At 39.7% G+C, this 16,861-nt stretch overlaps 3 protein-coding genes across 5 annotated transcripts; 1 reads left to right on the forward strand and 2 right to left on the reverse strand.

Moving 5' to 3' along the window:
- The first annotated feature begins 10 nt into the window (after positions 1-10).
- bmb (brambleberry) lies at positions 11-6,239 on the forward strand. Its single transcript, XM_011474251.4, has 14 exons — positions 11-301; positions 399-445; positions 1,386-1,624; positions 1,844-1,972; positions 2,055-2,240; positions 2,323-2,545; positions 2,685-2,801; positions 2,885-3,064; positions 3,148-3,354; positions 3,435-3,585; positions 3,803-3,858; positions 4,578-4,702; positions 4,784-4,902; positions 5,979-6,239. Exons 3-14 carry the CDS (start codon positions 1,388-1,390, stop codon positions 6,106-6,108), a joined length of 1,860 nt encoding a protein of 619 aa, XP_011472553.1. The 5' UTR covers positions 11-301; positions 399-445; positions 1,386-1,387; the 3' UTR covers positions 6,109-6,239.
- Positions 6,240-6,282: 43 nt separating this feature from the next.
- On the reverse strand, positions 6,283-9,461 carry LOC101160059 (GDP-L-fucose synthase). 3 transcript variants are annotated; one of them, XM_004068117.5, is made up of 10 exons: positions 9,329-9,461; positions 8,366-8,523; positions 8,172-8,286; positions 7,960-8,088; positions 7,815-7,888; positions 7,610-7,743; positions 7,347-7,478; positions 7,188-7,267; positions 6,743-6,842; positions 6,283-6,658 (listed from the first exon to the last, which is right to left on the reverse strand). In XM_004068117.5, the coding sequence occupies exons 2-10, from the start codon at positions 8,521-8,523 to the stop codon at positions 6,603-6,605; spliced, it is 978 nt and encodes a 325-aa protein (XP_004068165.1). In that variant the 5' UTR covers positions 9,329-9,461; the 3' UTR covers positions 6,283-6,602. The 3 variants fall into 3 exon arrangements, with proteins under 3 accessions (XP_004068165.1, XP_078802269.1, XP_078802268.1); XM_078946143.1 differs by lacking the exon at positions 9,329-9,461 and adding an exon at positions 9,132-9,166; XM_078946142.1 differs by lacking the exon at positions 9,329-9,461 and adding an exon at positions 8,708-9,115.
- A 1,966-nt stretch (positions 9,462-11,427) lies between these two features.
- serpinb1 (serpin peptidase inhibitor, clade B (ovalbumin), member 1) lies at positions 11,428-16,366 on the reverse strand. Its single transcript, XM_011474254.3, has 8 exons — positions 16,204-16,366; positions 16,071-16,128; positions 14,353-14,526; positions 12,864-13,001; positions 12,664-12,781; positions 12,412-12,554; positions 12,166-12,333; positions 11,428-12,097 (listed from the first exon to the last, which is right to left on the reverse strand). The coding sequence occupies exons 3-8, from the start codon at positions 14,518-14,520 to the stop codon at positions 11,690-11,692; spliced, it is 1,143 nt and encodes a 380-aa protein (XP_011472556.1). The 5' UTR covers positions 14,521-14,526; positions 16,071-16,128; positions 16,204-16,366; the 3' UTR covers positions 11,428-11,689.
- Positions 16,367-16,861: the final 495 nt, after the last annotated feature.

Here is a 16,861-nt window from a genome sequence, read left to right on the forward strand (position 1 = left end):
ATAAAGTAACAAGGAGTGACAAACACGTGATACCTTGCGGACATATCGGTAATCACTGGAGGCGGGGTTTTCGTTTTTACCTGTCTTTTAATCAGAGCTACTATTTTCCTCGGTTTGCTACCACGAATTAGCTTTCAATGTGTCATTCACGGCACTTACACTCTTGGCAACCAGCTGACAGAAACTGAACCTTGGACTGGTTTGTAATTTTACCTTGGTACTGGCGCCAGGAGGGGCGGCTCTTGGTCGCTTTGAAACACGTTGCCGCCCGCAGTGAGAGTCGTCCTTTGAAGCTGAAGCGGTGAGTAAATCGAACATACCCCAAGCATGCCTCTAAAAAAATGCGAGTAATTCTATTGGTTGAGGCGGGACGCAAATAATGCTGTCATTTCCATCAGCTGTGCGGATTCAGACCTGTGTAGGACCGTCCTGTGACACTAGACAGGTACGTGCTATTGAGATTTTTGCCTATTTTGGGGGAAATGTTTGTCTTTTTAACCTAAAAACAAAACTTACTAAATGTTTTACCATTTTCGGGTATCTCGTGTCATTTAAAGTTAAACGTGTTTATTCGCTATACTTTTTTCTACGATTTATTATATATGATATATACGTTTTTTTTTCGTTTGTTTGTTTTTTTTTTTTACCAGTAACGTGAAGAATCTTAGGGGTGTTCTCTGTTAATCCCAGGGGTACTGCAGAGACATGCCTGGGCAAAATGGATGTTCATTCATAGTCCTGCGAAAATGAGTTTTGTTGCTTTGTCAGGTTTTTTTTAATACACTTACCTGATTAAGAACACACATAGCATACGTTTTATTCATCAACGTATCAAAGCTTATAAAACAAGTGACAAAAAGCTGCTTTAACAGTCATTAAACATTTGTAGATATTTGCGTTTACTGCCACCTATAGACGCGTTTGGGTACTGCATCACATTTATGTCCCCCAAACTTATATTTTTTTGTCTTTGTCACCTTTAACTTTTGTAATAAATCGAATTTCACTGTGTTTAAAATGTATAGAAATATATTATGTACTTAATTTCAAGTAATAGTTGAAAATGTAAGACTAGCTGGACTCAAAAATCTGTATGTTTTATGCTGAAAATGCAGATATTTTGGACAATAGAGAAGATGGATACATTAGATAATAAAGCATCCAGACACAATGTAATTATTGGGGAAAAAAATGCATTACGTTTTAATTATGATTATTTTATATGAAATCTTGCGAAATCTTTGTTACATTTTGGAAAAAAAAAATGTTTTTCTGAATTTTGAAAACAATTTGTCACTTCAAACTGAAATTGTATACAGATTTAAAGAATCATTTGAGAGCAAAAGTTTTTCAACACATGGTGTGTAAATTTGACTGACCCACAGATATGTGTCTCACGACGCTCCGCCTGCACCTCCTGCTGACCGCCTGCATACTGGCCTCTCCTGCAGTCAGCGGCCTGTTTGAGTGGCTACGGTCGGCGCCTCTTCCTGCAGCAGCACCACCGTCTCCTCCAGCCCACCTTGAAAAGGATGCTCCGTTTGAGATGATGACTGCAGACGAGAAGTTTCTGGCGGAGGCAAAGCAGATGGAGCACAGTCCGTTGACCAGCTGTCATTACAATGTAAAATCTGGGAATCTTCATAATTTAAGCTTTTAATGATAGAACTGTTTGGACATTTTTCTAAACCTGCATGGAGATCTTAACCAATTGCAATCACTTTTGTTTTTTTTTTTAATCTAAAAGTTACAACAGATTTTTCACTAAATGATGCCGGCAGAGGAGGGCTGTAGTTGATGATTTAAAAAAAAAAAAACATGGTGGTGTTTGTCCTCTTTACAGGTTGTTGCTCAGCTGAAGTCGAGCTGTGAAAATCTCTCTGAAGAAAATCTTGCAAAGCTCGGAGTGGCTCTGTTTAACTGCCAAGCAGAGGCTGAGGGGCGACTGACGTTCCCATGCACAGACGAAATGGTAAAATGGCATAAAGTGTGTACAAATGGAAAGACGAGCAAATAAAATAAAAATAGTTAATTTTTTCCCTTTTTCTTTTCAGGGCATCAAAGAGTGCACGGCAGGCATGGATTCAGACACATGGAATGCATATCTCATTGTAAGCAACCGCGCGCGCTCTGTTTGTTATGCAACCCGGCAGCAGCTTTTCCGGCGCAGAGCGGAGCAAACTGTCAATGCCCTCATCTCCACGGCAACCAGCCAGCTGGATGCAATGAAAGACCTGAAGGTTAACTTTCCTCCTGTGCCACATCTTGTAGAACCAGATTCAGGTTGATTGTGCCTTCTGTGACTCTGCTGCTGTCAAACAGGAGGGACAGCAGGAGCTGAAAGAACTGACTTCTGCTTCTCTGGAGAAGCTCCTGGAGGGTCACAGCACCCTGCAGGCTCAACAAGGGAAACTACACGAGGGCCAGGGTCAGATGGAGAGCTCGCTGCGGGAGAACCTGGAGCGTCTGGGTCAGGAGAAGGCCCTGATCGCCTCGGGACAGCAACTGGTGGCTCAGCTCATTCAGAGCATCACCCAAAAAATGGGTGAGAGCTTAAGTGCTATTGGGATAAAATGTCCCATCTAAATCTGAAATGGAACATCTGCTCCAGGTGTTTGGGTTTATTAGTGCTTTTATCTAGCATTAGGTTAATGTGACGCTGCCCGTTTTTATTTTTTGTCCAGAGAATGTTAGCGAAAACCTGCAGATTCACGGGTCGGAGGTGCAGGACAGCCACAAGGCGATTGTTGACGACCTTACTGAAGTCAGACATCAAGCTCAGGACATCTACCAAAAGATTGGTACTTGGAGGAGTCCAACCTGAGAGGAGTAAACCCATGAAAATGTTGTTTTAATCCTTTTTCTGCTCTGTGTGGCTGAGCAGACCACAGCATGGGGGAGTTTCTGCTCTACCAGGACCAGACTTCACAGTACTACACTGACCTGATGAACAAACTGGAGCACATGAACAGCACTCTGGGATTCATGTTGCACTACCTTGATACCATGCAGACCCGTGTGGAGGAGAGGCTTCACATGATCCAGGGCTACCTGGGCTGGGCAGGTGAGACGCCACATAACTGATCGCCCCTAAATCAAAAAAATGATCTTTTGTCAAATCAAACCGTTTTTATCTTATTTGTGCAGGTTTAAGTCTGGCAGCCATGTGGACATGTGTGGTACACATAGGCTACTTTGTTTTGTGTGCGGTCCTGCTGACTTTCCTACGGTGTCCAGCATTCTCTCGAGTCCTCCTGCTGCTCACCGTCCCCCTGAACGCGGCGGCGGAAGTCAACCAGCAGCCGGCGCTGGACCTCGGCAGCCTCAGCCTGCTTCTTCTCACTCTGTCTTTGGGTACGGAACCAGCTGCTCACGCAGAGCAGACATCTGCAGTGCCCGGCAGCCTTTCCCACCTTGTTATCTGGCATCTGCAGGTCACTGGTGTTTGAAGTGGCTGTGCACGAGCTTCCAGGTGAGAGAAAAGCCGGCTTCTCCATTTTCACTGGCTCCAAACAACAATGTAGAGCCACCAAAGGAGAATACGATGACATGCAGCGAGTATCCACCTTCTTCTACACCACAGAGGTGAAGAACAACTCATGTTGATCCCAAAAGGTCTGGAGCAAAAAAAAGCGCTTGAGACAAAAGGTTATATAAGGGTATTCTAAACAATTTAAATGTGAAAGATTTATTGAAATCAGTCATGAATAAGCATTGATTACACTCAAGTTTTTTTAAAGGGGTTATCGGGGTTTTCTAATGGGTTTAATTAACTTCTATGCAATAAATGTTTATTCCTCAGACATGAAAAGGACTTCATGGAAGATGACCTGCTGCATCAGGGCAGTTTTTTATCAGGTGAGTATAAGATGGAAAAAAAAAAGTAATATTTGTTGTAAATGTAAAAAAAAACTTTAATTATAATTTTCATTAAAAAGGTGTGTTTGGGGAGTTGCAGTTAAAAAGTACCAGTTTGTGTATAGAATAGAAATGGAACTTATGGGGAAAAAAAGAGTAAAACACAAAGTTTATATTAGTAGAAAATACTTATTTTTTAAAGATTTTTTTTTAATGTTACAATGGATTTAAAAGTAACAAGACATTATTACTAAAAAATTACGGTAGTTCTCTTCCCCACTTAAAGCATTTGTAAATGATATGTAGTTATATATTGATAGTTTTTAAGATACTTTTGAGTGGTGTTGCATGTGGAAGTTTACAATGGACCAGCTGTAATTTAATTTTAAACAAATATGACTAATTTACAATTTAAAAAAAATAAAAATATTAAAGAAAACAGCGTTCACTCTCTGAACGCTGTTCAGCTTTCGGCACATCCCACAGCAAATTAGGTTTCAGTAATACACACGGGGTTTGGCAGAGTTTTACACTGGATGCCCTTCCTGACACAACCCTCTATTTTATCCAGGCTAGGGACCGGCACAAGGAGACCCAGACTTGGGACCCCTTGTTGTAGTCGGGCAGTAGCACAGAGGGTTTTTGCCCAAGGACCCACACTGGATAAATCTCACAAGACGCTCTCTGAATCCCCTTTCTTATTTTCTTTTTTTATCCAGGTGATCTCGAAGTGTCAGTGTCTCCCTTTCCAAATAAACCAGTATGTGAGTCAAGGTTTGGACCAGTACTCGACTCGTTGAATCACTCCACCCCGAGACCCAGAACAACACCGCTTTTCTCAGGGGTGAGCAAGTCCAGCTTCAGTGGACTGACAAGTCAAAAGGTCTACTTTTGTCTGCTTGTGATATCATAAATGTTGTTTCAGGCCCTGATTACTGACATCACTCCGAAGAACCTGGGGCGGGGCTTTGACGCACTGAACGACTCGCTTGGTTTCAGGAACGACTGGAGAGGTTCTAGTCCAACCCCGTCACTCAGCAACAGGTGAGATCTTGCAAAAACCTGCAGCCACATTAACGGATCTTAATCTTTAACAAAGAAAAAATGACCTTCTGTAAATCCAACCCTTAAATGTTTTTTTCTGCTCAACTCTGCTGATTATGTTGACAAGCTCTGACCTTGAGCTGATCATCCATGCTTTTATCTCCTCTCGCTTAGACTATTGCAATTCTCTTTTTACTTGTTTTAACAAAAAGTCTCTTAAACGTTTCCAACTGGTCCAGAATTCTGCTGCAAGGCTTTTAACTGGAACCAAAAAGTGCACTCATGTCACCCCTCTTTTTATCTCTACATTGGCTTCCTGTTAAATTTAGAATAGATTTTGATTTTAGTTTTTAGAGCCTTGCACGGACAAACCCCGAACTATATTTCTTTTAACTCCCTACACTCCTGCACGTCTGAGGTCCACTGATAAAAATCTTGTGTTCCAAACCCTTTTTTTTTAAACTAGGGGAGACCTCGCCTTTCAGGCAGTCGCTCCCCGACTTTGGAACGACGTCCCCCTGTCTCTGCGCCAGATTGACTCAGTCCAGTGTTTTTAAAGCTGAAGTTAAGACATTTTTTAGGAGCTTTTAGCTGACTTTTACTTGTGTTCACTTCTGCCTGTTTGTTTACTTCTATGCCTGTGTGTGTGTTTATTGGGTCTCGCTACTGATTTCATATTGTTTTAACATTGTGAAGCACTTTGTGAGTCGCTCTCAGAGAAAAGTGCTCTATAAAGATTTACTTACTTACATTATAAAAAATAACTATTTTCAAGGGTAAACGTAATGAACATTTTCAGAATAAAATCTCAGTTGCAGTGGCTAAAATACAGATTCAAACTGCTTTTTTTATGTAAAAATTTCTGGAAAAACGTTGCTTTACTTCTACACACTGAAGATAACTTTTTTGCTGCTAAAAATAAGCATCACTTGCTTTATTGTCAAGCAACCACTTGCCTTTATTTTCTAGTCAGGTGAGCATTTGTATTGCTTAGATGCTGCTGTATTATTTGAACTGTTATTGAGCAATGATTTCCTGTCTTCCTGTCAAACAAGTAAACTTCGCCACCCTTGTAGCTCTCTGACAGGCCGCCAGCTGTGCAACGGAATCACAAAAACAGGAAAAGCTTGCAAAAAGAGAGCTGTCCCTGGGCAGGAGTACTGTCGAGTCCACGAAGGGGGTCACACTTCCTACGCTCAATCCTAAACCTCACTTTGAGTGGAGTTTGCAGAAGCTCGACTGTTTTTTAAAGCAGATTTTAAACAAACGCCGCATATGTATGATCAGTTTGTCTTCTTTTTGTGATTACTTTTTTTAAATAAATTTATTTCACAACATGACAAGATTCCTTTTTTCCCTATTAACTAAGACAATAAGACATTAGATATAAAAAAAATTTATTCTGTGCCAGTGTACATAGGAAAATTGCCCCGTTGAATCAAATGCATGTCAGGTTTTTCACAATCAAGATCATTAAGTGCAAACTAGTTTCCCCACTGAAAACGTAAAGAAATGTTGAATATTTTGAAAATGTTACCATCACCTCCATTTCAATTGAGCTGATTATTCAAATGAAACCAACATAAATATGCTTAAGACACTTTACTGCCTGCAGCGCCATCAAAACATCTGTCCCCCTGAACACAAACATGTCCTCTGGAGCCGTTGACCTCCGCTCTGCTGCTGGTTCTGCAGAGCTTTTACTTCCGGGCAGTTTCATAGTTTGCGACAAACCAGTCGCATGTTTCCTTTAGAGCTGCAAATGAGGAAAAAAAACTTGATAAATTAAAATCTGCGTGCAATTATTAAAAAAAAAAAAAAAAAGAGTACAAGCCCGCACCTTCTTTGAATGGGGTGAATTTAAAGTCTGGCAGGTAGCGGTGCAGTTTAGCATTGCTCGCCGTTTTCTTGAACTGGCCGTCAGCTTTACTGGTGTCATACTGACCATTAAAGTTCAGGAAAAGCTTCAGAAACTTCACAAAGTGGTAAAAAGATTTGAGAGCAGCCAGATTACAAAGTGAATCAATCCATGAGTACTATACCCACAGGGATAAGGATCTTACGTTTTATTAGCCAACACTCAGTTGCCACCAATCCTATTAAAAGCTTTATGCGTTAATTCTATATTGACGCGTTAATTACTTAAATGTTGACTGATGATCATTTAAACGTTTAGCGTTTAAATCTATACATAAAAAGTATCAAACAAAATTTTGAATGTGGTTTAATAACTGAACATGGATATAGGAGAATCGGAGGAGAGAAAAGCTCGCCTGAAAGGATACCACTACTTGTCCTTTAAAGCCCAGAGATTCAACCACAGCTTCTGCTGCTTCTTTGATGGAAACTTCATCTTCCTCACCAACTGGAAACAGAACAGACATCCTTAAAATCACAGCTAAGAGCTCAACTTGTCTTCGGTGCTCATGCGTAAGAGGACTGACCAGAGAGAATGATTGGATCAACTTCTGGGTACTCCCTCAAGACCCAGAGGAAGAGTCGAGCCAGGTCCAAAGAGTAGATGAATTGTCTCCTTGGGTTACCGGAACCCCAGACCGTCAGAGGCTTTCCCTCCTCTAACAAACAACAAAAATTCATCCTTCATTAAATATTTTGCATTTCTATCGAGTAACTTAGAACTCGGATTTGTTGCAACGATCAGTCCACCACAGCCAAACATTTTGACTAGAAAGAAGAACCTGCTGACTTTGAGCTATGTATGTTTTGTGTATGAGTCCCGGAAGGACATGGCCGTCCTCGATGCTGAAGTTGTCGTGAGGACCAAACACATTTGTGGGTATGACGGCTGTGTAGCAGCCTCCGTGCTGCTGGAAATAAGCCCTGTGAGACACGTCAAAACAAGAAAAATGAGATTTTTTTTTTTTTTTTTTTTTTTAACACCATCAGCATACCTGTTGTGGACATCGATCATTCTCTTTGCATAGGCATAGCCAAAGTTGGAGTCATGTGGTGGACCGTTGTGGATCTGTTAAAAGAGATCCTTTAAAAACTCACTGATTGATGTAGACAACATTATAGAGGAATCCAAACTCTTACCATGGTCTCATCAATAGGATATGTAGTTTTGTCGGGAAAGATACAAGTAGACAGACAGGACACCACCTTGACTACGCCCACTTCATGTGCCGCCTGCAGCACATTATCGTTGATGTAGATGTTGTTTCTCTGCAAGAGATGGACACATCAGCAGCTGAATCTAACAGTAGTTCATGCAAGTGCAAACACATCTTTGAGCAGCATCTCCATACCAAGAAGTCCAGGTTGCACTTCATGTTCTTAAAAAGCCCTCCCACCATCGCAGCTAGGTGGATGACGTGCGTGGGCCGATGCTTCTTAAACACTGCCAGCGTCTCCTCTTTGTTTCTGTAGAGACCGCACTTTAATGCGTTTGTGTTGATTTTTTTCCTGCCGATGCATTTTAAATAGGATGATGTTTTCTCACATGAGGTTGGCATCTTTAGAGGACAGAAATATCCACTCTTCTCCCTCCTTGGCTCCTCCCTCCTCTTTGACCACGCGACGTATTGCCTGACCCACCAAACCAGATCCTCCCGTCACCAACACCCTCATGGGGGCACTGCTCTGACCCTGACTGCTCATCTAGAAAAAATGAAAGACAAAGTGCTGAAGTTCATCACTGCATGCAACATTTAAATTAACATATTTAATTTGTTTAATAACCAGTGGCTAAAGGGTAGCCCGGCCTAATTTTGTTTAATCTTTTTTGAAGCATATTTTTAAAAAATAAAATAAAAAATGATTATAGTGACTCAAATGTACAAACCTGTATGGAATTGGCAAAATATGACTTTCCTAAATAACTATAATGAAATATAGAAAATCCAGATGGACCAAAATAACAACTTCTTGTCTCTAATTTTAAATAATAAGTGATAGTAAACAGATCTGAGTAAAATAGGCTTTTAAATAAGTACTGACGACTTGAAAATATTGTGTGCACAAGTGGGTGTGCTGCAGATTCAGGTAAATGCCACGTCACTTAGTTGGCACTTAAGTAAATTTGCAAATGTCTGCAAATAATAAGAAGAATTTAAGTCAGGAAGCTAAAGATAATCTTACGCGTCTACTATAACATACACCTGAAAACTACACAGTTAAGAATAATTAGAAAATTATATATACATTAGCCCACTTGGATACGTTTACCCCATTGTCTGCATTGAAGTGACCAGTAAAACCAGTAAGACCTGCTCGAAATTAGCCAAAGTTTCCACTTGCTAGCATCTAAGCGGGCAAACTTCCCTTCTCTGCGGGTGTTGAATATTTAAGACAGAAGAATAAACCTTGCCGGTAGTATGAGCTTCAAATCAAATACGTAACCGTGTGCTGTTAAAAAAGGGTGTGCTTTCTAAATTAAATGAGCTGTAGACCGGTAAAGTGTTACCTTTTCCGAGGGGACACGAAACCGGCGTGGAATCACAAGCCACTTACAATGAAACTTCCGGAAACAACTTTCAAAGTAAGGCTTTTCCTTTTGAAAAGCGGAAATGTTGTGACGACAACAAATGTGGTCAAGGTTTCCACAACTTTTATTTTTAAAGACAAAATACAAGTTCCGGTCTTCAGACCGTCTAGACTAGAGTAATGTTATATCCAATGAGTTATATCGCTAGAGGAGACATCACGTGATTCATCATGGGAGGAAAGGACCGCCATCTTGGTGAGGTCAAGTCACTGCTGTAATGCATGCATGTGAACACATTTTTTAACATTTGACAGGCATGTATTTTTTTCTTTTAATGCTGCAGGGCTTCATTAATAGTACACATATTGACATGCATGATGCTGCAGGGCTATTATCGACATGCTGCTTGATCTACGTATAATTTGCTGTCGACATAAATGTAAACTTTATTTTGTTAAACCTATACACAGTATAAAAGGACTAGGCTATTATAGAAATATAGATTTATACATTTCTGACTCAGTGACTGAACTTTTCTTGCAGGTTTCCAATGGATCAGACTTAAGGAAAAAGCCTTAGCTGTCACAAGAGCTAACCCAGATGGATCACTGTGGTTACTAACTAGCAATACAGTCTGGCAATGTTCAAAACATTTTTGGAAACAGATTTTGATAAGAATCCAGACTGTTCGTTTGAAACCCGGCACCATGCCATATGTGTTACACAAATTGATCACTCACGAATAAGTAGGATAAATCTATTGTTTTTCTTTGTTTTTTAGGGTAAATCTGTTGACGTTTTGTTGAGCTATTATTTATTTATTATTATTATTTATTGACTTATTATTGACTTTTTATTGTTATTATTTGACTTATTTATTTATTGCTATTATTTATTATTTTTATTGATTTACTATTGATTTATTATTATCTATTCTTATTACTGTTATTATTGACTTATTGTTGGGCTTTTCTAAATAATTTATAATTATATGTCAAAGAGGTCTAAAACATCTAAATGTTTAGAAATAATTTTTAAAAATTATTTTTAATAATTTTTTAATTTCAAGAAGTCCTGCAACTATGCATGCTTCATTAAAGTTTGAGCTTCTAAGGTTGACTGTTTCTCTTATTTAACAACAACAAATGATCTCTCTCTCTCTCTCTCTCTCTCTCTCTCTCTCTCTCTCTCTCTCTCTCTCTCTCTCTCTCTCTCTCTCTCTCTCTCTCTCTCTCTCTCTCTCTCTCTCTCTCTCTCTCTCTCTCTCTCTCTCTCTCTCTCTCTCTCTCTCTCTCTCTCTCTCTCTGTGTATATATGTATGTATATATATGTATGTATATATATGTATGTATATATGTATGTATATATGTATGTATATATGTATATATATATGTATATATATATATATGTATATATATATATATATATATATGTATATATATATATGCGCTGCTTAGATGCCACTAAAGGCAAAAGAAAGCATTGTCATGTGGGCGCTGACGACCTCACCAAGATGGCGTCGCACTCCGCCACCGCCGGCCAGGTTTCCCAAGCGGGCGTGTCTCCTCTAGCGAAATCACTCATTGGTCTAGACTAGTCATCGTGGGTGTAAAAACATTTGCAAGCAATCAAACAAATTAACAAAACGTTACGGTATTGACTAAAACAAACCACTATCTTGACTTGGTCTATTCTTATTTTAGAGTTTTCTTTATCATAGTATCCCATTATGGTTTCTAATGTTTTTTCTGATATCGCTGATTTGAATGGAATCCCAAGCAACGAGTTTAAACGTAATAAGAAACTGTTCGCTGTTCAAAATATTTGAAAATACGCTATTATATTTTTAAAAGAAAAAAAAATAGGGCCCTCTAGTGGCCACAATGAGAAATGCATCCACGGGTAACCCTCGCCTAGGAGGCTCTGTGCAGGCGTTATCCAACATGAACCAAACTGCACTCGTGCATTTGGCAGCTGACAGTTAATTTTAATTAAACAATGGCACCCTTTAAAATGTATTTAAAAAAATATTTTCTTCTTTAAAAAACAGGAAAAATAACCCACACAAGAACTTCAACTTTAATCAATGTAGTATTATGTTTAATCATTTTGGTCATAAATCCACTACAAACTAATCTTTGTTCTCAGTGCTTGTTGAAGAGCCGTTTAGTAAAAAGAAATGAACACATTTTAATGACTAACTTCTTAATTTGAAACACATCCAGAAAATCAAAGCTTAATTAACTGAATTTCTACGAATTTGCGAGTTTGACGAATTTTAACTACGAATTAGCAGATTTTTTTTAAATTTTATTTCAAACTGAACCACATCTTTTATGTCTACTGAGGAGAGGAGAACCTGCCAAAGAAAAGGATGGACCTCGTCTTGTTATGCCTGATGAAGAAGAGGAATGGATGATCAGCTCTGAAGTGTTCCTCTCTCAGCATGCAGAAAGCCACCATTCCAGCTGTGGCGGCAGCGGCCTCCGTGCCCTCTTCGTTCACCTCCACAAAGGCCTTGTGAGCCACCGTTGAGAGAAAAAGCCCTCCTCCTTCATTCATCCCAGACAGATCAGCCTTCCCTGAGCAGAATACATCTGTCATGCCCATTTTGGCCAAAGGCTCGTTCAGCTCATATTCATCCTCAAGCTTAAACTTTGGCAGATGAATGAGGACTTCTGAGTGGATGTCCATGTTTTCCCTGTTGGTCCATTGGTTCAGCCTTTCTTGGGTCAGCTCCTTCTCCAACTGCAACACAGTTCATTTGAGGTTTGAAACTGTTTTGGAGTTTATCTGTCACCATTGCAGCGCCGTACCTTCAACAGGGGGTCGGATCCATCCTGGGACTCCACAGGCAGCAGGATGAACATGCTCAGCTCTTCGTCTACATACGGCAGCTCCAGGATCTGCAGACCATGGTCCGGGATGTAGTTGTAAGGAAGCTTGTGCATCTGGTACATCATCTGGACCGGTTTAGTCTCATTCTTGAACCAACAAAAAAAATCAGAATGACTTAACACATTGCATTTTGCAGAACCTTTTTACTTTAGTTTTATTTTTACCTGGTTGACCTTAAAGAGCATCTCCTTGGTGTTTTCAACAATGAAGCGGCTCTTCCAGCTTCCCTTGAAGTAAATGGCATTGACCAGAGCCAGTCTCGTCATTGGAGTGACGGATCCTTGCTTTAGAAGCTCTTTTATCTTATCTTCAGTGTTGCAAAGAAAAAAAAAGCAATATTCAGGTGGCTCACAGGGAAGACAATAAAATGAATCACTTCAGGAGGAGTCGACTTTTTGATAAATAAAGCCGCCTACTCTCCGTCTGCTCCTCCACCCAGGTGTTGATCTCCACCCTGCACGCCTCCGGAGCTCCAATAAAATCTACAGCCTTCAGGTCGGCCTGGTAGTACTTCAGAGTGGCTTCCAGGAATTCCTGGAGAGAAGAAAGCATCTCAGTTATGGCAAACATTTAATTCAATCTAGAAATTCTGAGATATGGGCAGCTGATGACTCACAGGAAGGAACTTCGATGAGTTTTCTCCATACAGGCGGTTGGCCAGTTTCAGGGTGTATAATGCAGATGGGGAGTTGATTTCAGCATTAAGTGTTTGGAAATCTGCATGGACACCTTTATTGGAGCTGAACTGGAGAGCCTGGATTCAGAAGAAGTACATTAAAACCAACCACTAAAAAAAGTTTTTGAAATATCTAATATAATTATTAAGAAGGTAAAAAAAAGAAGAAGAAAAAAAGACCAATTGTCTTAATGTTTGCAGACATTTGAATTGATTGCATGCTTTGATTTCCCTTATTTCCCTCCCTACTCGTGTGGATTTCTTTGTATGTTCATGAGGATCAATACTTTATTGCAAGACCCACAGGTTAAATGAAGCTCCTGGTACTTCCACTCCAAGAGCTGTGTCTGTATGACAGCCGGTTCCGCTGTTTTTCTGTCTCTCTGTGACCCAGTTTGAAGGCTCACTGTCCCGCACTAACTCCAAATGGGGAAAATAAAAACAAAACTAAAATGAGGGGACTTTTTTTTATTAGTATCTCTATGAAAATAAGAAAAATATTAAGTTCAGGAGACAGCCTTCTCATCCTGCAGCGGCTCTCTGTCTGCCGGTCAGCCAGCAGCCTGGGGGGTGGCGGACCTCCCTCCCTTGTTACGCTGGTAGACAGAGAGGCGCCGCGGGTGCGACCTGTCCAGGGTGTATCCCGCCTTCAGCCAACAGTAGCTGGGAGGGGCTCTAGCCACCCGGCGGCCCGAGCAGGTTAAATAGGTGGACGTTCAAGACAAAAACGCTTGCATTGGATGTGTATTGTACCTGCCGATCGATTCACTGAAAAGATGACAATGCGGCAACCTAGCCAAAAATGAAGACATTTAAACTCAGGCCGCGCCGCTGCCACCCCCTCTGCATGCTATAAACAAAACTTGAACGCTTCATCAAATCAATGACAAAACTGTAGAAAGTACATGCTTTTATGATGAGTTTGTGATGTATATAATTTAGACAAATGTATAGTTTTTTTTCACCTGCTGCTTCTTTATTTTGGATTATCTTTCAGGCACCAATTTTAAAACCTGAAAAATGTTCTAATCTTTTTTAGAACATAATAGAAATTTACATTGGAGATTTCATTCTTAACTTTAAACAACCCACGAGGAGCTCAAATATGTAAAAAGAAAACATTCGCTTCAGTCAGATAATAAATCAAGAAAAAGCAAACAAGAACTATGGTTGACCCCCCGCCTTCAGGAGAAGCTGGTTCCATAAACGTAAACTCCTGTTAAGCACGTTTCTTTATGAGGTTCTCCTTTTTTAACCTAACAATGCACAGTTGTTCCAGAGGGCAGGAATGAGATCAAAGTACAGGTTTTGCTGTGTGCTGCCAGAGCCTCTCCCCAGTCACGCCTTTCATTCTAACATTTATTCCCCTTTTTTGTGAATGTCAGGGGCTGCAGGGGGGCAGCAGCAGATGAAGCAAGGCTGTTCTGACCTTTCCCATCTGGGCAGCGGTGTCTCCTCTAGCGCCCAGGTAGACCATGGCCAGAGCCGAACTGATGCTCAGGGGGGAGAAGAAGACATTCCCAGTGGGATTCGCTTGACTCACTGTCCGGAACAACTCCAAGGCAAACTCTGTGTTTGAACTGTGGATGGCAGCCATGTTTTGCTATTACAAAGTAAAGAAAAACAGCATCAGAAAGATGTTAAAGCAGGGATCTGCAACCTTTAAAGACCCACTCCAAGGAAAATCATGTTTTTGGTGTTTCTCATAAAGGAGCACACAATTAAGAGAATTTAAAAATTTGGGATCAGGAGCACCCGGTTTGAAGAAGCTCAGGTATGTGACGAAGCAACTGCTATAACCAAAGTCTCCCAGTTCTAGCTCTTGTTCTGATGCATCCAATTGCAGACAAATAAATCCAATAACATTTTCATAGACCATTTTAAAACAGTATGCCCGGATAGCTACTGTATTGTACAAATTCTTTTTTTTTTTGCTATGTTAATGTCAGCTTGGGGATGCGAGGTGCTGTGGCTAGTGGGAGAGAGTGTTAACAAAGGAATGATGGGATATTATTGCAGGGTTACTTTCGCACCAGCAGTTGCTTCCGCAACTTAGAGGCAATTTTTTTTTTTTTTTTATTAACTCCTGTCTTAAAAAAACAACACAGGCTTTAGATTTTGGCTAAAAATGGCATAATCATCACTAAAAGACCACAGGGAAATATATTGCAAAAGATAAAAATATAGTGGGAGTGAGACTTTAAGACTAAAAGTGCCTTTTGGTCCAGTTTCTTACTGACCAAAGCCCAGTGAGAGCTAATGTCCAACCTCACTGTTGGCCATTAAGCAATTCGTTTTATAAAATCTAGTTTTTAAATGCTCATGATAAATTTATGTGTCATACCTTTCAATAAATAACAATATTAAGTTTGCTTATTTTAGACAGCAGCATACAAGTTCCTTTCAAAATAAAATGCACCTTATGTCAAAAAGAATCCTCCTGATGCAGCAGATAACCTGAATAAAACCGCATTATTAGGTGCACCATAACATGACTTTGGTGGACCTTCATCTTTATAAATAGAAACCTAAAACCTCACTTTAGAATGATTTTTATTTTAACTTTACATATAAATGCAATTTTTTTTATAGTTTAGTTACTGTGACCGGCATCTAGACACTTCAGTGCAGCTGAAAATCAGAAGTTTATTAAAAAAACTGCTCTGACAACAAGTTAAATCTTTACTATCATTTTGTCATCATCATTTTGTTATCCGACAAGTAAAAAATAGAAATTCAAATGCCAAAACTTAAACTATATACAAAAAGATTTTTCTCTTTAGCCAAAGAGCCACAACGGGGGAAATAAGAGCCACGAGGCTCAAGGGCCCTAAGAGATCATGGATAAGATTTAAATTTCTGTCTTTAAACGCAACAGCTGTTGCTTTATTTACTTTAAAGTCTCACACATAAACTCTAAAAAGACATGATAATACTTTAAATCTCAAAAATATTGATAATACTTTAAATCTCAAAACTACTGATAATACTTTAAATCTCAAAACTATTGATTAAATTGATTAAATCTCAAGAAATTCCCTTTTTCATTTTTATTTAGACGCAACCCTACCCGGAAATAAACCGGATGTGAACGAGACCCGACATTGTAAACGCAGAACTAAAGAACGAATTACTTAATGAACTTACCGACGATTGGTTTAGTTTTATACGGATCCGTCACTGCCTGATCTTTGCTGTCAGAAACCTGGAAGGGAAAATGAAATCAGTAAAGAGGGGGAAACAAGTGCGCATGTGTGGCCTCAGGACCACCGCCGTTTACCGGAGGAAAGAGTGCCGTTTTTGTGAATATCTGACTTTGACCAGGCATTCCCAGCTGCCCCGGTAGGGGTGGGACGCGTGATTGAGCGATAAGCATTATTGGCAGTGACACATCGTCAGGCTTTACACCGGGGGAGGCAGAAATGCAGAGAAAAGCATCGATGGCTCTTCTATGGAGCTACACAGCTGCCAACATGTTTCCCTATTTGGGCCGTCAAGGGATAAAATAATAGGGCCACCATTCAACAAATAAATACATTTAATAGAGAAATGAGAAAATAAGTCATAATTTTACAAGAATAAAGTAGTGAAATTATGAGGACTAAAGTCAACATTTTACGAGAATAAACTCATAGAATTATGGATAAAAAATCAATGTTTTACATTAGTAAAGTTATAATTTCTTAAGTTATAAATTGAGAATTTACTAGATTAAAGTCACAAATTCATGAGGCAAAAGAGGGGAAAAAACTATTATATGAGAGACATAGAGTGCATTATAAGCGGTTTGCCTACTTCATTATTGGTTTCAAAAATAAGGAAATATTCAGTCTTTTAGTGAATCACCATTGTCTTAGTATGAGTAAAACACAGAAAAGAATTTGCAGGCCTCTTCAGAAGAAGATTGTGGATGGAGGCTGGATAATGTGAATTTTCAA

This window comes from Oryzias latipes, chromosome 4 (genome assembly GCF_053564925.1).
Source record: "Oryzias latipes strain Hd-rR chromosome 4, Olatipes_Hd-rR_3.1".
In the NCBI taxonomy this organism is placed as follows: Eukaryota; Metazoa; Chordata; class Actinopteri; order Beloniformes; family Adrianichthyidae; genus Oryzias; species Oryzias latipes.